This window comes from Squalius cephalus (assembly GCF_949319135.1).
Source record: "Squalius cephalus genome assembly, chromosome: 17".
Lineage (NCBI taxonomy): Eukaryota > Metazoa > Chordata > Actinopteri > Cypriniformes > Leuciscidae > Squalius > Squalius cephalus.
Genome location: NC_137138.1, coordinates 31,202,120 through 31,226,421, shown reverse-complemented (window position 1 = coordinate 31,226,421; position 24,302 = coordinate 31,202,120). Strand labels below are relative to the sequence as shown.

The window sequence follows — 24,302 nt, the reverse complement described above, 5'->3', positions numbered from 1 at the left end:
ATGAAAACAGTTTTATTGAGAATTTAGCTTCATCAAAATGGGCACAGAGAGAGACAAACTACAATGTAATAGGCTAATAAATAATAAATGTACATTTAGCATTTTCAGAAGAGCTGCCCTGTCATGCAAAAATCTAAACATGTTTGTGTTAGTAAATTGCTCAGTGCAAAGAAAGAGAAGTAATGGTAACCTGCCATTTTTTTGTTCTTTCTACGTGTCTAATAGACATGAACAAGTTCTTTGAAAAACATCTGTGACCTTTGAAACATCTCATCCTTATGCTCTATATTGACTATGGTTTCAATAATAAACATACATTTGCATAAAGCATCTATATTTATCCATGCCCACGTTGATTAGAGTATTACAAACTTGAAAAGTATTAATTTAAGGTACATTTAGAACAATTTAAAAAATGTGCGATTAAATGTGATTAATCGCGAGTTAACTCATGACAATATGCGATTAATCGCGATTAAAAAAAATTAATCGATTGACAGCCCTAATATATATATATATATATATATATATATATATATATATATATATATATATATATATATATATATATATATATATATATTAGGGGTTGCACGACTACTGATTTCTGCTAGTCGATTTCTTATCAAAACAATACTCGAGTTACTCGACTACTCGTGGTTCATGCTACTGTAAATGAAAAGACATGAAATAGCTAGATCTTATCAATAAACATTTATTAATTCATAGCCTAATGCAGGGTTCACCAATCTCGGTCCTGGAGGGCCGCTGTCCTGCAGAGTTTAGCTCCAACCCCAATTAAACACACCTGAACCAGCTAATCAAGGTATGCTAGAAACTTTCAAACAGGTGTGTTGGAGCTGGTTGGAGCTAAACTCTGCAGGACAGCGGCCCTCCAGGACCGAGATTGGTGAACCCTGGCCTAATGCAACAATTAGAAATCAATTAATCCTTTGCTGATACTTCTTCGTTCTTCTTCGTAGTTCATGGTTGCATAGCAACGACAGACGCCATGGGGATCGCAAGCGCTTGTAGGAGACAGCGGCACGGCCGCGCTTTCCACACGTTTTTAGACGCAATATGTGAACGGCCTCTTGCAGAGTTGGCCAATTACAATATTTTTGTCATCCTTGATGAAATACTTCCACATATCTGACGTGTGTGGTGTGTGTCTGTTGGTGACGTTCGCCATTTTTAATTAATTTATGGACGCTCGAGTAGTCGATTGTTTCCGACAGCGTTGACTAGTGGTTGAAGTAGTCGATCTATCGACTACTCGACTAGTCTATGCAAGCCCTAATATATATATACATATACACTCACCTAAAGGATTATTAGGAACACCATACTAATACTGTGTTTGACCCCCTTTCGCCTTCAGAACTGCCTTAATTCTACGTGGCATTGATTCAACAAGGTGCTGAAAGCATTCTTTAGAAATGTTGGCCCATATTGATAGGATAGCATCTTGCAGTTGATGGAGATTTGTGGGATGCACATCCAGGGCACGAAGCTCCCGTTCCACCACATCCCAAAGATGCTCTATTGGGTTGAGATCTGGTGACTGTGGGGGCCATTTTAGTACAGTGAACTCATTGTCATGTTCAAGAAACCAATCTGAAATGATTCGAGCTTTGTGACATGGTGCATTATCCTGCTGGAAGTAGCCATCAGAGGATGGGTACATGGTGGTCATAAAAGGATGGACATGGTCAGAAACAATGCTCAGGTAGGCCGTGGCATTTAAACGATGCCCAATTGGCACTAAGGGGCCTAAAGTGTGCCAAGAAAACATCCCCCACACCATTACACCACCACCACCAGCCTGCACAGTGGTAACAAGGCATGATGGATCCATGTTCTCATTCTGTTTACGCCAAATTCTTATTCTATCATCTGAATGTCTCAACAGAAATCGAGACTCATCAGACCAGGCAACATTTTTCCAGTCTTCAACTGTCCAATTTTGGTGAGCTCGTGCAAATTGTAGCCTCTTTTTCCTATTTGTAGTGGAGATGAGTGGTACCCGGTGGGGTCTTCTGCTGTTGTAGCCCATCCGCCTCAAGTTGTGCGTGTTGTGGCTTCACAAATGCTTTGCTGCATACCTCGGTTGTAACGAGGGGTTATTTCAGTCAAAGTTGCTCTTCTATCAGCTTGAATCAGTCGGCCCATTCTCCTCTGACCTCTAGCATCAACAAGGCATTTTCGCCCACAGGACTGCCGCATACTGGATGTTTTTCCCTTTTCACACCATTCTTTGTAAACCCTAGAAATGGTTGTGCGTGAAAATCCCAGTAACTGAGCAGACTGTGAAATACTCAGACCGGCCCGTCTGGCACCAACAACCATGCCACGCTCAAAATTGCTTAAATCACCTTTCTTTCCCATTCTGACATTCAGTTTGGAGTTCAGGAGATTGTCTTGACCAGGACCACACCCCTAAATGCATTGAAGCAACTGCCATGTGATTGGTTGATTAGATCAGTGATTCCCAACCGCACCGGTCCGGGGACCCGTTAGTACCGGGCCTTGAAATATTCCCAGAATAATGTTTCTTTTTTTCTTTTTTCTTTTTTTATAATAATAATATTTTTCTTTTTTATATGCTTTTTTAAGTGCTATGACGTCATGTTATTTAATCCAAAACCTAAACAATAAATAGATTTAAATGTGTTTCTTTGAGCGCCTTGCGATTGCTTAGCAACGCGTCATATCTGAACGGACTGCAAAAAAGCGCGCTGCACCTGAAGTGACAGGGAAGTGGAGAGATGAGCGGGCCGCGATATTTTTTTCAATGGCTAATTTCATTGCGGACAGTTCTGGTAAAAGGAAAGGCGATGACCAACTCGAAAATAGCGCGAGAGAAAAAGTCACGCTTCATAAATACGATACCTCATACATTAGGTATGGATTTATGACAACAGGCGATTCCGTGGCGCCAAATCCGTTGTGTATTATTTGTGGTGAAAAACTGTAAGCTGGTTTTCGTTCATATTTGTAAAGCAGACCTTTTTAAATTTCGTTTTATTGTATCCTGGAATTTGTGTGCATTGTTTTGGATGCATATGTTTTTTATGGATGCTCAGGAAGAACAGCTTGTCTTGTGCACAGCTACAAATATAGTAATATCAATAAGCAGTTCATGCTCACATTAAAATATTTTTGTTCTCATTGGTCTGATTTGGTATTTTTTTGTTAAAGGTTAAAGTTTAATCTCTAATTTTATACTTTTAAAAATGATTGGCTGAAATCACTAAGTTATGTGTTTGCTATTGTATTCTGAAACTGTCTGATTGTTGAAACTGGCACTTATTTTCATACAATTAGCCTTTGTTGTCACCTGTTGGTGTGTGAAAACACTAAGTTGCTGTTGAAGTGATTGTCTTTAGTGGTTCTGGAGAGATTTGACAAGTGAAATGGACTGGTATTTTCATACAATTTGCCATTACTGCCACCTGCTAGTGAGTGAGTGCTGTGTGAGTTGCTTTTGAAGTAGACCTAATTGTATGGCAGTAAAGGGAAATATTTTGTGAACCGGTCTGAAAGTTTAAAAAGATTGGTATATTCATACAAGTAGCCTTTGTTGCCATCTAGTTCATTATGCAAATAAATGATAGGCTGTTACTGTTTTACACAGTGATATGTTCCAAACGATGCATCTTAAAATTGACAACTGGTCCCTGGAATTTTTTTTATGAATATGCTGGTCCCTGGCACAAAAAAGGTTGGGAACCCCTGGATTAGATAATTGCATTAATGAGAAATTGAACAGGTGTTCCTAATAATCCTTTAGGTGAGTGTATATATATATATATATATATATATATATATATATATTTATATATATATATATATATATATATATATATATATATATGTGTGTGTGTGTGTGTGTGTGTGTGTGTATGTGTGACCCTGGATCACAAAACCAGTCACAAGTCGCACGGGTATATTTGTGGCAAAACACAGCAAAAACAGCCAGCAGTACATTGTATGGGTCAAAATGATACATTTTTCTTTTATGCCAAGTATGCCATGTTTCATGAAGATATTTTGTAAATTTCCTTTCGTAAATATATAAAACCTTTATTTTTGTGCGTGAATGCAGCACAATCGTGAACATAAATGGACAACTTTAAAGGTGATTTTCTCAATGTTTCGATTTTTTTGCACCCTCAGATTTCAGATTTTCAAATAGTTGTATCTCGGCCAAATATTGTCATATCCTAACAAACCAACTTTCAGATGATGTTTACATCTCAATTGCATTAAAAAAAATTAAAATAAAAAAAAAAAAAAAAAAATATATATATATATATATATATATATATATATATATATATATATGATACTCTATATGAAGGGGTCCAATATAGAGACATATTTAATTTTTGGGTAACACTTTAATTATATATTTTTTGTATTATTTAATGCTTAACAGAAAATTATAAAATAAAATAAATTCAGATATTAATAAATATCCTGAAACTTCATATATATTCAAAAGTTCAATATTAGTATTCTTGCATGTTGCCATTAATAATAATAATTTCTTGTTTTCAGCAAGATATGCAGGAGAAAGAGGCACAGAAGCAGCAAAGCATCGATGATCTCCGTGATAAAAAGACCGGTCTAGAGAGTACCGTTGAACTGAAGAGAGACATACAGGCCAAGAAACAACAGGAACTGAAGAACATCAAGTGTGATCTCCAAAAACTGGAGGGCTCCTCTAGCAGACTGCAGGAGCTGGACACTGAGCTTCAGAAAGCGGTTAGATCTTCACTACACCACTAAACTTGCTTTGAGCATTAAGTCCAAAGTATACTTAGTTTTCTTTAATGCGTCTGCTAGTATATGCGTACAGTCGAACTCGTAGCCTTTCAAAGTATACTCCATTTGATAGCGTGCACAAACGCAGATGGTCGACACATGCGCTCTAGAAAGTTTCATCTATGTCCAGTGTTTGCCCCATTTTTCTCCAGAAGTTATGACTGATAAAAATGTCTTCTTTTAAAATAAAGTTGCGGCTCTCTCATAACACCCCTCACACAAACGCTTGTCAATGTGTGTTTGTTGTTGTTGCAGTCTTCAGTATTTTGTTGTTGTTCCGTCTCTTGAGTTTGGTTTTCTACTGTGAAACAACAGCCGGGCCAGTGTTGCCAACTTATGGAACAACTGATTAGTGCAAAACAAATTCAGTCCGCATGTGCGACCTGCGCATACAAAACGTATTTCATCTGTCAATGTTCTGTTGGTTTCCTCAACTGAACCTTCAACTAAAATGACTATGGAAAACATTTATGTATATAGCGCGTTCATGTCAGCTAATAGCTTGCACCAGCTCAATCCCTCTTTTGGTGTTAAAAAACTACTTTCAGGTTTACAGAAGACACGCAGTGAAAAAATAGCGATGAAAAGACACAGACACAGTCATTTTTGCAGCTGACCTTATTGCATATATGTATGTAGGAGTTTCTCTTTCAGATGTAAAATTTATAGGAGAAGTGTATTTAAATAAATTATACAACGTAATCTACTAAGATTTGCGGTTGACAATTTCCTGGTATTTGCGACATTATTTTTAATGTGAGTCAGGATAACAGTCTCACGCTAATTTGCCCTGTTTTGTAAATCTGGCCCAAAATCTGAAAAATAAATTAATAAATTGTAGAAAGAAAACAATACTAACACTGCAACTAACAAAACTACCATCATTGACACCCTGCATTGCTTTTGTATGTGTTTTTCTTAATGTATGTGTGTTTATAGGAGCGTGAGCTTGATAATGCCATGCAGGCCTGTACTGTGGACAGTCTGAAGGCAGAAGTAATCAATCTACAGAAGGAGAAAACTGAACTGGATCAGGCCCAGCGCAGACTGGACCAGGAGATGGAACTGCTCAACACACACACCAGGGCACATGCAGAGATGGACATGCTCAAGAAGACCAAGGTGAACACACTCATCATTCTCGCCCCCAGCCATATCACCTGTAGCCCAAGGCTGGTTTCCCACTGAATTTGAGCAGGGTTGAGTCTGGATGAGAGACTCCTGGGAAAACTAGGTTGAGGCCAGTAGGGGGCGCTACTCACCCTGTGAGGGTCCTAACGCCTCAGTATAGTGATGGGGACACTATACTGTAAAAAAAAAAAAAGCACGTCCTTCAGATGAGACGTTAAACCGAAGTCCAGACTCTCTCCAGTTGTGGTTGAGGAGAGACCGTATGTACAGTATTGTGCATTAGTACATTAGAAAAGCGCTTTATAAATGCTTCATTTGTTCATTGTGATAACATCTTTATGCTTAATTCTGAAACAAACGCAGCAAACATAAACAAAAGAAATGTCTTCGGACAATAAAGGGGTGCAGAGATGACATCAGAACCAGGAGGGTTAATTCGCTGCTGGTTCCTTCAAAATTATTTCCTATGGGGTTTTGTAATGTTTAACAGTTTAATACTGCACATCTGACCAACACAGAAACATCTAGGATTCAGGTAATAATCTCGAGATACCATAATATTATGCTACAAAATGTGTTAAGTTCTAGATGTGTTTGAGTTTGCCAGCACAATGTTTGCAGTATATAACTGTAACACTAGATGTCAGCACAGTCTTTCTGTGATTTCCTGACCATCTAATATCCTCCAGTCTTTTATAAACACTTCAGTTTGTCATTTTTACATCACAAAAAATTAACTATTTATAACAATAGGTACATTGTGTTAAATTTCAAAAAGTAATGCTTTATTTTAACATGATGGGGCATCAAAGTAATTTATAACATTCCATGCTGCCTAAAGCAAGAAATGAAAATGAATGGTCAATCAAACACATAATTCATTACAAACATTAGTCATCCATTTCTTGCTATGATCATTTTTCAGATGAATTTCTTTAATTTAAGAGATTATATATTTAATATATTTAATAGATAATTATTTATTTAGGTCATGTGCAATCTATAAAATATTTCCTTCAGAAATTGTTCATACTACTTTTAAAAAGCAAGAGTCTTTACAATTTCCAGTCCTATTTTTGTTCATACCTTTTGAAACATTCTATAAAAAAAATGGGGGGAAAATATATATTTCATTATATATATATATATATATATATATATATATATATATATATATATAATCCGAGTGTGGCATAAAAGCAAAGACAATATATGCTACTATTTATGTTTTAGAAGTTTGCAGATTTTATATACAGTACATGGATTAACCAAATTATTTCCATTATTACATTTATCAAAATGTGCTGAATCAGAGCAAACTGTGAGATATTAACTGGACGTCACTTAAGACAAAAGGCAATCTTTCTAGGCAGTTATGGCAGTAAACAGAATATACAGCACAGTAATGTCTGTATAGTGATCTATATACTCAAATATAGCAGTTTTATGATCAGTGCTTATGCCAGTTATGCCAGTCAGAGGCTTGCAAAGTGACAGTTTTGACCAACTAGAAAATAAATTGCTTCGATTCCAGATGGAGAAAGAGGAGCAAGTGAGGAAGATCAAGTCGAGACACAATGAAGAGCTGGTGTCTCTGCTGGGACACTTCCCAAGCAAGAGCGAGCTGGCAGACTGGATCCACTCCAAAACCAGAGAGATCAACTCCACCAGAGAACGGCTCAGCAAAATGAAGTCTGTCGCACTTTGATTTGTTTTTCCGCAAACGTTTATTACAATAAGCTAGAGAATGCCATAAATGATATTCAGTGTGAGGGCCTATAATGTTTCATGCAGTTCTAATCATAATTTAAATGTCTACGTGATGAGCGACATACACACATGCATTGACTCTGATGTAACAGAAAATACTGGGCTTTGTACCACCCACATACTTAAAATGTATACATATTTGGTTTCGATTCCGGGTTCCTGAGGAACAGGTCATCTTCAGGTCAATGGAGCATGCAGTGTAGTTTTCAAATGGGTGACGTTTAGCTTACACAGACATGTCTAATATAGGGCTGTCTAGCAAATATGGCAGATATGACTTGCACTTGTAGTAGTGTACATAAACTGTTTGTAAGTTCACACACATCAATAAAATAAATGTTTATGTGCAAAATAATATCGGAGAATGTACAATTTTCCAAATGCTGTATTTGCATAATAAAATGTAATTATCCTCCAACTTACTCTAACTTTAACAGTGCTGAAATAATTCCCAATAAATGTTAATAGGTCTTTGGTGTTTTATGCCCCCAACGTCGCCTTCCAGGCAGCGAGGGGATGGGTAGGTTTAAGGTTGAGGGTAGGGTTAGCTGCCTCTAAGGAGCCATTGGGGGCATAAAACACCATCGAGCAATGTTAATACATCCTTTGCAGCCTTCAGATAAATTAACTTGCATTACTAGACAAGACTTTTCATTTTTATTTTTCGTAGTAAGGAGCTTGCATCTGGAGAACAGAAGAAGACTCACATCATGGCAGAAATCAAACATAAGGAAGAGCAGCTGGTCAACTATGAAGAGAGACTTTTCAACGTGTGCGGCAGTCAGGACTTCCAGTCGGACCTGAGCAAACTGGAGGATGAGCTGGAGAAGTCCTCTAAACAGAGAGGTATGCTCTCACAAAACATTTCAGATCCACACTAAATCTACATTCTGTGCTCATTTTGTAGGCAAATCTTCAGAATAATGCAAAAAATCATATACATTTGGTAGAAAATGCTAATATAATGGACAAATCATACATGAACCCGTTAGGGTCGAGGGATGCGTTTTGTGTATCATGGCCTTTGAATTCTGCTGAAGTCTTTGAAGCTTTTCAGATGCAGATTCTGTGTGGGCCTGCCTGACGGTAAATTACTGTTTATTGGTAAACAGGATATAGACTTTCTTTATGCCTAGTATAGCAATGACTGTTGATATGAAGTATCAAGCTGGGACCCACACAGCTGATTTTATGTAGTCCACAGCAGTTACACAACCCAGTGTGTGTGCGAATTCAGAACATCCCTGGTTTTCTCAGTCTTCCATGTTTTGAATGTGATTATCGGAAGTGTTGGGGAAAGTTACTTTGAAAAGTAATGCATTACAATATTGCATTACTTTTTTTGCACCTGGGCTGGGCTTGTTTTTTTTTTAAACAAAAAAGTTATATTTTTGGGCAAATGTAAAGACCCTTTCACACCAAATGTGAAATAATAATTCACGGCTGTACAGTAGAGGGCGCAGCTCAAACAAACCAGCTCTGCTGCCATTTCTGGAAAATGGAAGAATAGGATGCACCACTTACTTTAACCAATAAAAACAAAAAAAAATCTATAGTCATTTTTACTTATGGTTTAACTGAATCATCAAAGGTTAGAAGCAAGTACATTGGTCAATAAAGTGAGATCAAATGCATAAAAATGTATGTTTTATTTAACATATTTAGTTATTGAAGGGTTGCATAGTATTCTGATTTTATTCATTTTGAGAAATATTGAATGTTTTTTTGTGCAAGTGAGATGAGTAAATGCACGCTCACTTTTAGTCTAGAACTACAATAAGCATCATGTTCACACAGCACACAAACACACACACACACACTCACACTCACACACAACGCCTCTGCACTTACTCATGATTCTCTCAACATGGGGACAAGAGAGCTGTCAGGCAATAAATGGGAAAACAAAGAAAACGTCTCGGTTACGTATGTAACCCTCGTTCCCTGAGTAGGGAACGGAGACGTTACGTTGTGGCGACGAATGGGGTTTCGCTTAGAAAGCCTCTCATCTTCGGGAAATAAAATGAGCCAATGGCAAAGAAATGCCATGGGTCTGCGGAATTTGCATTGCACAACTCCGCCTTACCTCGTCGGTATATAAGGAAGTACGCTTGGCCCAGGGGTGGCAAGGTGGCTTGCCAAGGGAAAGACACATGCTCAGAGAGGCTTACAGTGGAAATACACATGTGGGGGTCGCCCAGAGGGGGAACCATGCACATGGCGGCACCTAGCCAATCACGAAAGCTGCCGGTGGCATAACTCTGGCGTTGATGTCAACAGTGTTGGAGGAACTCAGGGCTCTCGGGGAGGCGCACCTGAGGAGAACAATCGTACGTATCCAGTCCGTGGAGTGGAATGGCGAGCAAGCGAAGATACCTGAGCGGGGTCCTAGTACCGGCTGGTTGAAGCGAGTACGTGAGAGGACACTGGCTCCACTCGGAGGTTATAGAACCTGGCGAATGTGTTAGGTGTCGCCTAGTCTCCAGCTCTGTAGATGTCTGTTAGCGAGGCGCCATACGCTAGAGCCCAAGAGGAGGCCACAGTGGGGAAGGAGGCCAAGAGGAGTGGGCCTTCACCCCAAGGGGGCACGGTCGACCTTGCTGCTGGTATGACAAAGCAATGGCGTCCACTATCCAGGGAGACAACCTTTGCTTGGAGAGAGCCTTTCCCTTCCCACCATAACAGACAAAGAGCTGGTCTGGGGTCCTGAAACACTGCGTTCTGTCTACGTAGGCACGGAGGGCACGTACTGGACAGAGCAGTGCCAAGGCTGGGTCTGCCTCCTCCAAGGGCAGCGCTTGCAGGTTCACCACCTGGTCTCGTTTAAGGGAGTGGTGGGAACCTTGGGCACATATCCAGGCCGGGGTCTCAGGATCACATGAGAGTAGGCCGTCCCAAATTCCAGGCACGCTTCATCAACCGAAAATGCCAGCAGGTCCCCTACCCTCTTGATGGAGGCCAATGCAACCAGGAGCTCTGTCTTCATTGACAGGAACTTAAGCTCCACTGATTGCAGAGGCTCAAAGGGAGCGCTCTGCAGGGCAGTTAAAACCACTGAGAGGTCCCGAAAGGGTACAAGAGGAAGGCGAGGAGAATTCAGTGTCCTCGCTCCTCTCAGGAACCTGATGATCAGGTTGTGCTTTTCCACAGACTTACCTTCAACTGCATCGTGATGTGCGGCTACAGCAGCAACATACACTTTCAGGGTGGAGGGAGACAGCCTTCGCTCCAACCCTTCTTGCAGGAAGGAAAGCACGACACTGATCGGGCATTTTCTGGGGTCTTCTCGGCGAGAAGAGCACCAGGTAACGAAGAGGTTCCACTTCAACGCGTAGGCATGTCTCGTGGACGATGCTTTAGTGGAAGTGATGGTAGCCACCACCGCTGGTGGTAGGGTACTCAAACCTGCCTCGTCCCATCAAGGAGCCACATGTGGAGGTTCCAAAGATCGGGACGAGGGTGCCATAGGGTGCCCTGTCCCTGAGAAAGGAGGTCCTTCCTCAGAAGGATTGCCCATGGAGGTGCTGTCGTGAGGAGTACTAGTTCGAAGAACCAGGTCCGGTTGTGCCAATGAGGGGCAACCAAAATGACCTGCTCCTCGTCCTCCCTGATCTCACTGGCTCACTGGGGGAAATGCATACTTGCGGAGGCCCCGCGGCCAGCTGTGCGCCTGTGCGTGCCCTCGGTCAGGGAGTAAAACAGGTCGCAGTAGGACGAGTCGTGGGAGGCAAACAGGTCTGGACCGTCTAGGGATGGAGTCTCCATTCTCCAGGGAGAGGCTGAAGCCGTGAGAGCTCGTCGGCTGCACAGTTCAGGTCTCCCGGGATATAAATGGCTCGAAGCGACCTCAGATGCTTCTGACTCCATAGGAGGAGGTGGCGGGCGAGTTGCGACATCTTGTCGGTTGATGTACGCTACTGTCGTGGTATTGTCTGATCGGACTACAGGGTTTTTCCTGGCTCAAAATGAGGCGGAGGTGGTAAAATCCTAATAATGTATTTTAATAATAAGATATTTTTAGTTCGGCATCATATAGCCTAATGTGTTTCCCACATTCATTTTTGTGGGTGGACCTCGGTACCTCTAGGGGGGTCCGGGGGCATGCTCCCCCGTAAGAAAATTTTGTACATTTTAAAGATAAATTCATTAATCAGGTGCACTTTGAGTCACCCGAATCCACTGTTAAAAATAAATAATCCACCCGCAAACCACCCATATTCTTTGATTTAGATATCTGCATCTGATCACCACATTACAATTATTCAAATTCTCAGTGTTAAGCATGATGGTAACATATCACACTGAAGTAGGCTGATTTAAAATGAACATTTATTTAAAATAAAAGCTGTTTTTACATTTTTTGTACCTTTTATAAAGAGCATTTTACCCCTAATTTTATTAAATGCATGCTCCATTTTTCATTTCAAATTCTTACATTTGATCAATATATTCAATTAAAATAATAAGACACTAGGCTGTTACCAATCAAATTAAATAATTTACATTGAAAAATTATAACTGTATTAAATGAGATTATTTTAAATATTTTTGAATATACAAATAAGGAATGTTGAAAAGAATATACTTTATGAAACTAAACCGCCAGTAGGAGGCGGCAGGCGACCGTCTTAATGAGCGAGTCATTGAGTCATTCATTCAAACGATTCATTCAAATGGCTGATTCATTCAGAATGAGGCAGTTTATGAATGGGTCATTGAATTTTTGACTCAACCGATTCGTTCAAAACGCTGAATCATTCAGTAATGCTACAAGTGTTCGTTGCTGTGAGATGCGCGATGGTTCTGCTGTGATCTTTGTTTGGAACTATTTTCGCTGCAGAAACAGAACAAAAACAGTAATTGCGTCTAAAATGTAAGTGACTTAATTTTAACTGTTTAATGAACTGTTATGAAATCTGAATATGAAAAAAATATGAAAAAAAAATATGAAATCAGTCTCGGATTCAGTCTTGATGGCATTCAGGAAAACAGCACTCTTGTCGTGTGTAGCCTAGGCTATATATTGTTTCTTAACAACATTCTTAACAACATTGTTGCAACATTGTTACCGTCAGTACATTAGGTAGGACTATATCATTATCAACTATATAGGCTATCAATCGCCACTTACATTAAATGAAATAAAACAGAATCATCCTCACGTTTTCGGTGATTCCCTAGATATTTTTTATTTTTAAATAAAAAATTGTTTTAATCAGGGTATTTGTTCGGTTGGACAAGTAGTACAATTCTCTCTCACTTTTCCCTTCAAAAAAAGAAAAAAAAACACACGTGTCCCAGACTAGCGTTATTGTCAAGCCTTGATGTTTTCCTTGATGGGTTTTCCCTGAAGAGAATTAACGTTACGTTGTTAAAAACGAAAGTAAAAGTGACGCACGTTCATTTCGTTTTACCGTGATGAGAGTTCCGTGTCTTTATTAAACTCAAAACATTATAATGATTTATCGGTCATCCACCCTCGATTAATTGGAATGGAATGTTTGTATTACTTGGCCCGCCCGACCTGCGGATTATCCGCGATCCGCGCAGCACTATACGGCTTGAGAATGGACACAAGCCGGTAACCGCAACAGAACCATCACGGTGGAAAAAGTGTATCTGACCATGTGACTGTCCGAATTTTGTCGAGAGGCGGAGGCGGCACAAAATTTGACGGAGGCGGCCGTCTCATAATTCTCTATGCAGGAAAAACCCTGGGACTAGTACGTGCTGACCCTTGAGCAGCACATGAAAGCGGTGCAGGGTGAGACATACTGCCAGCAACTCGAGGAAATTGACATGCCAAAGGCGCTGGGGTCCTGTCCAGGAGCCCGCGGCAGCATGTCCATTGCAAATTGCACCCCAGCCCGTGGTGGAGGCATCTGTTGAGACAACAACATGCCTGGAAACTCGTTCTAAGGGCACTCCGGCCCGTAGAAAGCTGAGGTTCGTCCACGGGGTGAAGGTCTGACGGCAGGTCAGAGTAACTGGTAATTGGAGCGTGCCGGGTTGCCATGCCCACCTCAGGACTCGATCACGAAGCCAGAGCTGAAGCGGTCTCATATGAAGCAGTCCGAGTGGCGTTACTCCGGCTGCGGATGCCATATGCCCCAGCAGTGACTGCGCATGCTCGCTTGTAAGCTGCATGCACATGGCGACTGAGTCGATTTCTATACCGAGTAAAGATATCCTCTGCACGGGGCAAAGTTTGCTCTTCTCCCGGTTGACCCCAAAGCCCAGACGAGCTAGGTGCCAGAGCACTAATGAAGTAGGGGCTGTAGAACCCGGACTTCATTTCGGCTAGAGGGACAATCTCGACCGCACCTTTCGCCAGTAAGGTAGCGACCTCCGTACACATAAAAGGGGCATTGCCACCCACCATAGTGTAACGGACTCCTCAGAAGCGGGGAGGAGATTGTGCAAACTGAATCGCATAGCCTAGCCTGATGGTTCTCTCGACCCAGCGGGACAGGTTGGGAGCTCTAGCCAGGCTCCCTTGAACTGAACTAGCGGGATCATGGGAACCACAGACGTTCCCTCGGTGGGGCAGCGAAGCTGAATGACCGGCCCGGACGTGGGCGGCGTAGTGACCCGGTGTGGGGGCATTGTCATTGCCGCGTCCTGACAGAGGAGGCCAGGGAAGGACCAGCGTTCCACAGGGGCCTGCTCTGATAGGGGTCTGGGGACAGAGGGGAACGAGAGTGGCGAGGCTTGTGAGCGGCGCACACTGTCATCCGGGACCTCTGGGGGCTCGGAGGAAGGGGCATCAGTTCTTTAAAACAAAAGATTCTCCCCCGGCCCTCCACCGGGGGAAGGAATAGTCCTGCTACCAGCTCCTGAGAAGAACTGAGTCCTAACTCAAAGCTGCCCATCTCAGGAGTGCTGCCTAGCCTGGTGTTTTAGCCGGCTAAGGGGTGGAGACGGATGGTTCTCAACCACACCGCCGAAGAGCCCAGCCTGGGATATGGGGGAGCTGAGAAAACGAGTTCCCAGACACCCTCACATCAACATGGCTGAGCCCATTCCTGGACCACACTTGTGGACATCCCCTGCCCCAGAGATCACGCAGGTACGTAGAGCGAGGTCAGTAGTGTGCGTGGCGGATCGACCAGCCCGGACATGGGAGGCATAGTGTCCCTGCATGGTCGAGTTTCCGCGTTCTGTCAGTGTTGGCCAGGGAAGGACCAGCGTTCCATGGCGACCAGGTTTGACAGAACTCCCGGGTCAGCACTGCCTCGAAGGCAAAGATGACACACAGCACTACATGCCTGTGCCACAATAGAGGCAGAGAACATACAGACCATGATCGCCGCAACAACGAGTGCAGTGAAGCCGGAGGACGCCCGCGGGCCGCAATAAGTCACGGGAACTCTCGCAACCCTGATGCACGTCCGGAAAGAAAGGCCAGTTGATAATACCTAGAATATCAAAATCGACTGCTGGCGGTAGATCCTTCTCCTATTTAGCACCAAAACTTTGGAACAGTCTTCCTAACATTGTCCGGGAAGCAGACACACTCTGTCAGTTCAAATCTAGATTAAAGACACATCTCTTTGACCTAGCATTCACATAATACATTATAGACTTCTATAATTCAATATTAGGCTGCATAGATTAGGTCAGCTGGAACCGGGAACACTTCCCATAAATCCTGATGTACTTGTTACATCATGAGAAGAATGGCATCTACGCTAATTTTAGTGTCTGTGTTTATCCCGAGGTTTTCCCGCAGCCTGCCGGATCCAGGCCGTTTCCAGATCTGACGAAGGCCCTTCGCCTGGACCCGATGACAACGCAGTGCTGAAATGCCAACTAGTCTCTCCCTATGGAGGATCCCTTTCCCACTCTACAGATAAAGCGTCGTCGGGAAACTCAATTTGCGTATCTACCCCTAATTGATAAAATAAAATAAAATTCTGAATTAAAACTGAAAGGAAACACCAGTAATTTGTTTAGGCTTGGTTTGTAGGGAATTCCAAACCTGCACACATATATTCAAACGCACATAACTATAGAACCAATTCTTAATGCGCATCTGAACGCCATCAGCGTTTCTCACAGGATCGCGTTTAAAGTCTGTGTAGAGAGAATGGTGTCGTCTTAGCGGCCCCTAATTTAATAACAAATGCTCGTTGCGACGGAAGCGAATCAATCAAAACCAACTTTAGCTGGAAAATAACTTTATTAAAGAACCGCTATAAAGCCAAAACAATCTTACGTTAAATTATACATTTATCTCTGTAAAGCTGCATTGAGACAATCTACATTGTTAAAAGCGCTATATAAATGAAGATGACTTGAAAGGCACTGGGGGCGAGTGCTGGTAGTGTAGCACGCACCGCACCCGCTGCACCCAGGAACCAATCGTCCAGCCTACAGCACTCGGGGGAGTGCGGCGCCACTCCAACCGACACTTTCAGCTGCCTGGGAAAGCATGGGTGTCAGCTCTGGATCTGACTCGACTAACGCTGGCACTACCGAGGGAGGCAACGCAGTCAAATCCTCATTTCCAGAGGAATCAAGTCCGCCTTGTGATGCTGTGAGTGACATGACATCATCTGCCGGAGCCCCGAATGAAAAACTGGGTCCCCGAGAGGAACCAGCCACACACGGAAGCCCCACGGTTTACGATGTGGAGGGGGGCGTGGCCCGAGGAATGACTCGTCGGTTATATGCCACACAATAACCCTCAGATCACCCTGGCCACCAGCCAAAGTATCCCCTCTCGAGGAAGATATAAATTGGGGTGTGGCAGAGGGGACTCTACCCACACGGAGATCATTGAGTCTCGATCTATAAACATCGCGATGGTCATGTTCCTGCAATGAAAACATGACTCATCCACGAGCGCTGCCGAGTGTGATTAAGCCCAACATGCGAAACAGCGCTCGTGACCGTTAAGCAGATGGATCATGCGCCCACATCCAGAAAATATACGGGCGAACCGTCTTGAAAAAGACGTGCCGCTTGCAGCTCTTTTAGAGAGAGGAAAAGCTCAGCAGAGTGCTGAAGCGCCCAGGGAGATACACACACACTGTTGGCAGATCACTGCACAGATCAGCAGCAGGCAATGCGAACGCGCCGTCGCACCAACACACTGAAGAGCCGCTCGTCTCGTAGAGTGAAGATGATTTAGAATGGCTTGTGGGAGTGAAGAGAACTATTGGCTCCGAAGCGAAGAACATATCTGCATGTTGCCAGCGTACTTCCTTATCCACGAGGTAAGGCGGAGTTACGCAATGCAAATTCCGCAGACCCATGGCATTTTTTTCCCATTGACTCGTTTTATTTATCGAAGATAGGAGGCTTTCTAAGCAAAACCCCATTCGTCGTCATGACGTAACTCGTAGTGACCACAAAAGGGAACTTGCATTACTTATTAAAAGAAGTAACTCAGATATTTTGTTGGAAATTTTAAAAGTAATGCGTTACTTTACTAGTGACTTGAAAAAGTAATCTGTTTACGTAACTCAAGTTGCTTGTAATGAGTTCCCCCCAACACTGATTCTCATTATCTTTTTGTCTTCTCTTGGCAGCCATGCTGGCGGGCGCCACCGCCGTGTACAGTCAGTTCATCAGTCAGCTGACGGAGGAGGGCGAGCCCTGCTGTCCCGTGTGTCAGCGTGTGTTCCCCTCAGAGGCCGAGCTCCAGGATGTCATTAATGACATGCAGTCCAAGCTGCGGCTCGTCCCAGACAAACTGAAGAACACCGAGCAGGACCTGAAGAGGAAAGAGCGCAGGCGTGATGAAATGATGGCACTGAAGCCCATCAGGCAATAACACTTTTCTGGCCATTCAGTCATCACTTTATTTATCTATCTGTCCATTCCTCAATCTGTTTATCACTTTAACTATCCATCCTTTATTTCATGTTTATACATCCATCTTTTACTTCACCTATCCATGCAACCATCCATCATTCACCTGTTTACCCCTTCATTCCCCATCCATCCATCCATCCATCCTCCTGTTTACCCCTTCATTCCCCATCCATCTGTTTATCTCTTCATTCCCCATCCTTCCATCCATCCATCCTTGTTTACCCCTTCATTCCCCATCCTTCCATCCATCCATCATCTTCCTGTTTACCCCTTCATTCCCATTCCTTCTATCTATCCATCTATCCATTCACCTGTTTACCCCTTCATTCCCCATCCTTCCATCCATCCATCAATCCATCCATCCATCCTCCTGTTTACCCCTTCATTCCCCATGCTTCATCTATCCATCCATCTGTTTGTCCCTTTATTCCCCATCCTTCCAACCATCATCCACCTGTTTACCCCTTCATTCCTCCATCCTTCCATCCATCCTTCCTCCTATTTACCCCTTCATTCCTCCATCCTTCCATCCATCCTCCTGTTTACCCATTCATTCCTCCATCCTTCCACCTGTTTACCCCTTCATTCCCCATCCTTCCATCTATCCATCTAACCATCCACCTGTTTACCCCTTCATTCTTCCATCATCCTTCCTCCTGTTTATCCCTTCATTCCCCATCCATCTGTCTGCCTATTTACCCCTTCATTCCCCATCCTTTCATCTATCCATCCATCTGTCATCCACCAATGTATCCCTTCATTCCCCATTCCTTCCATCATCCATTCATTCATCCAGCTGTTTATCCCTTCATCTATCTATCCATCATCCACCTGTTTATCCCTTCATCTATCTATCCATCATCCACCTGTTTATCCCTTCATTCCTCCATCCATCATCCACCTGTTTATCCCTTCATTCCTCCATCCATCTATCTATCCCATCCATCATCCACTTGTTTATCCCTTCATTCCTCCATCCATCATCCATCCATCATCCACCTGTTTATCCCTTCATTCCTCCATCCATCATCCACCTGTTTATCCCTTCATTCCTTCATCCATCTATCCATCCATCATCTACCTGCTTATCCCTTCATTCCCCCATCCTTCCATCATCCATCCTCCCTCCTGTTTACCCCTTCATTCCCCATCGTTCATCCATCCATCCACTTATTTTATCCCCTTATATTGATATTGATGAATATTTTTTGTCTTGACAGGCAGTCCATAGTGGAGCTCCAGGAGAAAGAGCTGCCAGAGCTCAGAAATAAACTCCAGCGCGTGAATCGAGACATTGAGAAGTTGAAAGGAGATACTGAGGAGCAGGAGACGCTGCTGTGCACACTGATGTCTGAGGAAGACACCGCCAAGGCCTGTCTGCAGGACGTCTCCCTCATGGATCGCTTTCAGGTCTAAGCTCATCTCCAGCCAGCCCAAACACAGAAAATAAAACGTTAATAGTTAGATGACTGCTTGTAATTTGCGAGCGAGTTTAGTCATCATCAGTCTTGTCACTAATAAACAATAATTTACGTGTCATCATAAAAACATAATTATAATGCCTAGGATTCTGACGGATTACAGATAGCTGTTAACAAAGCAATAGCAACGGACCGGACAACTTAACCAAGCTTCAGACTCACGTGATAAAGTCCCGTCCTCACCTGTGCCATGCATCATTATTGTCTGAGGCTACACATTCCACAGGAATTCAGGAAGAAAATATGAAAATATAGGCAGTAGTGTATCTGTAGACACAAACACCGCTGCACACTTCTAGTGGACCATAAACCGTGATTGAGAGGCATTATTTTTCTATTAGTCTATACTTAATTTTTTTTTAGAAAATCCTGCATAACTGCACCTTTAAGCCTGATGTCATACATTACAGTTTCAAGGTCAAAATGCTCCTTTGGATCCCAAAAGCAAACAAACTGTGCTAATATACACTCATGGTGTGCTGTACTACTGAAAAATCACGATCTTAACCTTTATCTCCAAAGAAATCTTAGTTGGCCAGACATTGACTAATTTTTTATGAATCATTAAAATTTTGGTGTCCGGGACAGAGTCCAGAGACACTAGTGTTCTCCTTGTTTTTTTTTAAAAAGCTTAGCTTAAAGGTGTGCTATAAATGAATAGTTCTCATAAATGGCTTTCGATATATTATTATTACTTGAAATGGAGTATTTTGGACGCAACAGTAATGGATGTGGCACAACTTAACAAGCAGTATTTTTATTGAACTGTGGGTAATCAGAATGTTTCCTGTCATATGTAGCTTGACCTGAAGGATGTGGAGAGAAAGATCGCTCAGCATGCAGCCAAGCTTCAGGGAGTTGACCTCAGCCGAACCATGACGCAGGTCAGCCAGGAGAAACAAGAGACCCAACACCGCCTGGACACCAGTACGTTCAGCTCTTTATGTAGAATACAAAACACTTTTTGTGAATCTCTTGTTCAAAAGTTTGGGGTCTGTAAGAGTTTTTGAAAGAAGTCTCTTCTGCTCACCAAGGCTGCATTTATTTGATCAAAAATACAGTAAAAACATGTGGAAAATTATTACAATTTAAAATGTTTTCTGCTTTAATATATACAAAAATAGTAGTGTAATTTATTCCAGTGATGGCAAGGCTGAATTTTCAGCATCATTACTCCAGTCTTCAGTGTCACATGATCCTTCAGAAATCATTCTGATATGCTAATTTGGTACTGCTTAAAACAGTTGTGCTGCTTAATATTTTTGTGGAAACCATGATACTTTTTTCAGGAGTCTTTATGGATAGAAAGTTCAAAAGAACAGCATTTCAAACCGCAATCTTTTATAACAATAAATATCTTTACTGTCAATTTTAATCTGTTTAAATAGTCTTTTGCTAAATTAAAGTAGTCATTTCTTTCTTTTTTTTTATCTTACTGACCCCAATCTTTTGAATGGTTATGTACATCAATGTAAACATTTGTCATTTGTTCTTTGATATTCTTATTTTATATTTATATAAATTTATAAGGGATATTGTATATCCTGAGTACTGTATCAACAGATAGACAGAACAACCAACCCAGATAGATAGATAGATAGATAGATAGATAGATAGATAGATAGATAGATAGATAGATAGATAGATAGATAGATAGATAGATAGATACTAATAGTAAAAGGTCTATGTTCTATACTTTTAATCACTTTAACTTCTTAGGAAAAATAAGCATGCTTTCATTTAAACTTATCATTTTGATCCTAGTTTTATTTTACATTTAAGATGGATTAACTTTAATCTTGTTGCTCCATTACTTAAACTCTGATTTAAATCTCAGTTAGGGATAATCTTTAAACTTACAGATCAGCAAATCCTTTATTAGCTTTAAACTTTGCTTAATTTAATCATTATTGGTGCAACCCACCAAAATGAGTGACTAGTCCCAGTCTAAAATTCATGTTTGAGCTGTTTTAACTGAAAGCAACTTGCACCGACATATCTTAAAATATATCAGTGCCATTGTTTTTTCTCAAGATTCACACCAGTAATGTTTTTGTTCTAAGGCATGTTTATAAAAGCTACTTAAATGTCTTAATTTATCTAAGGCCTAATCCTGGCTTAATCTATGCCTTAATGTTTTAAGTTTTAAAGTAGTTATTTGCTGTTGATGTCATGATAAATAATCCAATGTCGTCAATTTATTTTGAAAGTCTGAATGCATTAATGTAATATAATAATGTAATGTAAAAGAAACTGCATACATTGTTAATATAGCAAATATATGTTAAAGGGTAAGTTCGGTATTTTACACTTAAAGCCCTGTTTACAGATCGTTTCTGATGAAATAGAACGGTTATGATTAAAATTTGGACACATGCTGCTGTCCCGAGAATTTTAGGTTTATTTCGCTTCTCCCCCCCACCTACACAATGGCAGTCTATGTGCACTGGAACAATCCTTCCTAAAACGCATTAAACTTTCGTTTACAAAGAGATGAAACTCACCGAGTGGTCAGGGGTGTTCACTGATATGCTCACACAAAAATCGCTGCAAAAGATGCTTTCCAACAGGTGTTTTACCATTCGTTGTAAAACTGTGGATCTATTTTTCCAAACGTCTCACACCCGAACATTCTTCCGTTGAGAGCTTGAATAATAGACACTCCAGCCCAGTTGGTGGCGATAATGCACCTTTGCCAATTGCAAGCAAACCGCTGGCATTTCATTGAATACACAGAAGAAGCAGAAGAAGAAGCGGCGGAGTAATACCGTACCTCACACAGCACATTCAATACAAATCAATGGAGTTGGACAAAAACTACGATAAAACCTGTTGGAAAGCATCTTCTGCAGCGATTTTTGTGTGAGCATATCAGTGAACACCCCTGACCACTCGGTGAGTTTCACGTCTTTGTAAACGAAAGTTTAATGCATTTTAGGAAGGATTGTTCCAGTGCACATAGACTGCCATTGTGTAGGTGGGGGGGAGAAGCGAAATAAACCTAAAATTCTCGGGACAGCAGCATGTGTCCAAATTTTAATCTTAACCGTTCTATTTCATCAGAAACGATCTGTAAACAGGGCTTTAAGTGTAAAATACCGAACTTGTCCTTTAAGTATTAGCAAAATGCTATTGAAATTAATTTTAAACGTAGCATGTCACACCACAACAAATGTCAACAAAGTATTTTTTGTCAAATTCCCAAATACTGGTAAAATAAGTTCTAACACCTACTGTATATGACCCTGTTTATCACTGTGTCTCCATGTGATGCTCCTCATGTTTAGCCTGCAGTAAGATCGAGCTGAAAAGGAAACTGATCCAGGACCAGCAGGAGCAGATCCAGGCCTTGAAAAGCAGCGTAAATGAGATTCGTGGAGAAAAGCTCCATATCTCCAGCAACATGCAGAAGCGTCAACAGTTGGAGGAGCAGTGTGTGGAGTTCTCCACTGAAATCCAGACGCTCCAACGAGACATTCGAGTAAGGAGTGCCTCTCCACTTTAATGTGCCTTTGATTTATAATGAGAAAAGTTCCCTTTCATAGGTTCACTCGATGCAGCGTCATTAGCTGACATTATCAAAACACCCTCCAGGTATGACGATTGTCTGAAACCTGTACAATCACACCAATTCATTGGCTGATTGTGCTTGCACCGGTCACTAAGGCATGTCTCACCAGGATGTTATCATGGCATCACTCATCAGATTTCTGTTCTTCAGAAATCTGAGCCATGTAGTGTGTTTCTTCTGATTTGAATGAATTCATTGTGTTTGGTGGCCTTCATCACGTAGATTATTATCCTCTGGGTGAACACAATGGCATTTCGTAAGTATGTGGCTCGGTGTCCTTTTTTATTACGAGCGAGGACTCGCATGATAAGTGCTTGGGCTATCATCATGCTCAAGCTGCCTTTAATGACTTGTCAGCACTGCAAGAATTTTAAAATGAAAGTGCTTAGTTTTTTGTTTTGTTTTTCTGAGGAAACAATGATTGGACATCCCCCTCTAACCGGTTCTGCTATTGCTGAAGTGCTGCATGACCTAAAGCTTAGGGATCCGATTGTTGAGTTGGAGAGTGGAGGCTATGGAGAGTGAGCCAATGAATTTCTGTGTCATGCTTTCCCTATCGCTCTCTAAATTGCATGCTGAAAGCCTCTCCGGATGAGTTTGCACATGATGATTTGTGTGCAGATCTGTTATGAATTATTATGATATTTTGTCCACAGCCGCTTCGGATTCTGAGTCCTTCTAGCACCCAAAAAGTGTGTTCATCTTTACCCTGCAGTGAGTTGTTGGATGTTGTTTCTCCCACTGTGGATAAGCTTGGAGGAGACAACACAGCCTCTGGCTCAAGATACATGAGCGATTCTAGGCCACCTAAAGCATATCTGCCCCGCAGGCCTTTGCCTTTCTTCTAGGATCTCCATCAGGGTATATCAATCACAAACTCAGATGCTTCTGAGTTCACCACTATCTCTAAAACTGTGTCTGAGATGTAGGTGGTTGAAGGTACACTTGTTCCTCAGATTCAAACCGAAGATTGGTTTGTTACGATCTATCTGAAGGATGAGTATTTTTGTATTCAAATTGTCCAGAGGCACAGGAATTTCCTCAGGTTGGATTTTACCAGTTTTGTTTTTTCTCAATTGGCCCTGGCTCTCCTTATATTCATGAAATGTATGAAACATGCAGGTTCTAAACTACTTTGATCATTTAAATTTGGTTCCGATTTGTGGGGGCTTGAGTTGAGACTAAATCTTCAGAAAGGGTTGGATACCCTCTACGAGGCACATATGTGCCTTCAAGTGTTGTCTTATTGCATCGTGGTGCAGAGATTGACAGTTGCCTGTGGGTTGACTCACTGGTTTTCTGCTTTATCAAGGTGTGAGGCAGCCAAGACATTTCTGCTCTGTACATGTTCCCTCATTGGATTTATCTTTTTGAAAGGGTTAACATATTCTCAATTTGAGCCAATGGAATCAGCTTTAGAGAAGAGTCAGTGTTGTTATTGGCTCTGTCCTCTCTTAAGAGAATCAGAGATTTACAGGCCTGGCAAAGGTCTTGTTATGACCTAGGTTAGGATATATACCCAAGGCTGCATCAACTTAATTTCGTTCCTAGGTTGTAATGTTGCCCTTTTCTATTCCACCCTTTGAGTCTTGGGATAATGTAAAAGATTGCATAGGTGTTTCCCAGTTTAGAGTATTTTAAGTCGATTTCACTGCTATGTGGAAAAAATCCAACAGTTACAGAATGCACCGGTGCGT

The 24,302-nt window shown here is 41.7% G+C and overlaps 1 protein-coding gene across 1 annotated transcript in view; it reads left to right on the top strand.

The window, feature by feature from the left end:
• The window catches only part of LOC307144550 (DNA repair protein RAD50-like), a 100,825-nt gene that overhangs the window by 50,866 nt on the left and 25,657 nt on the right, over positions 1-24,302 (top strand). Inside the window, exons 10-17 of the mRNA XM_079846988.1 lie at positions 4,564-4,770; positions 5,770-5,952; positions 7,496-7,653; positions 8,402-8,577; positions 17,268-17,505; positions 18,774-18,963; positions 19,835-19,961; positions 22,322-22,515. Of these exons, the coding sequence (XP_079703114.1) occupies positions 4,564-4,770; positions 5,770-5,952; positions 7,496-7,653; positions 8,402-8,577; positions 17,268-17,505; positions 18,774-18,963; positions 19,835-19,961; positions 22,322-22,515 (1,473 nt within the window). The remainder of the gene's footprint in view (positions 1-4,563; positions 4,771-5,769; positions 5,953-7,495; positions 7,654-8,401; positions 8,578-17,267; positions 17,506-18,773; positions 18,964-19,834; positions 19,962-22,321; positions 22,516-24,302) is intronic.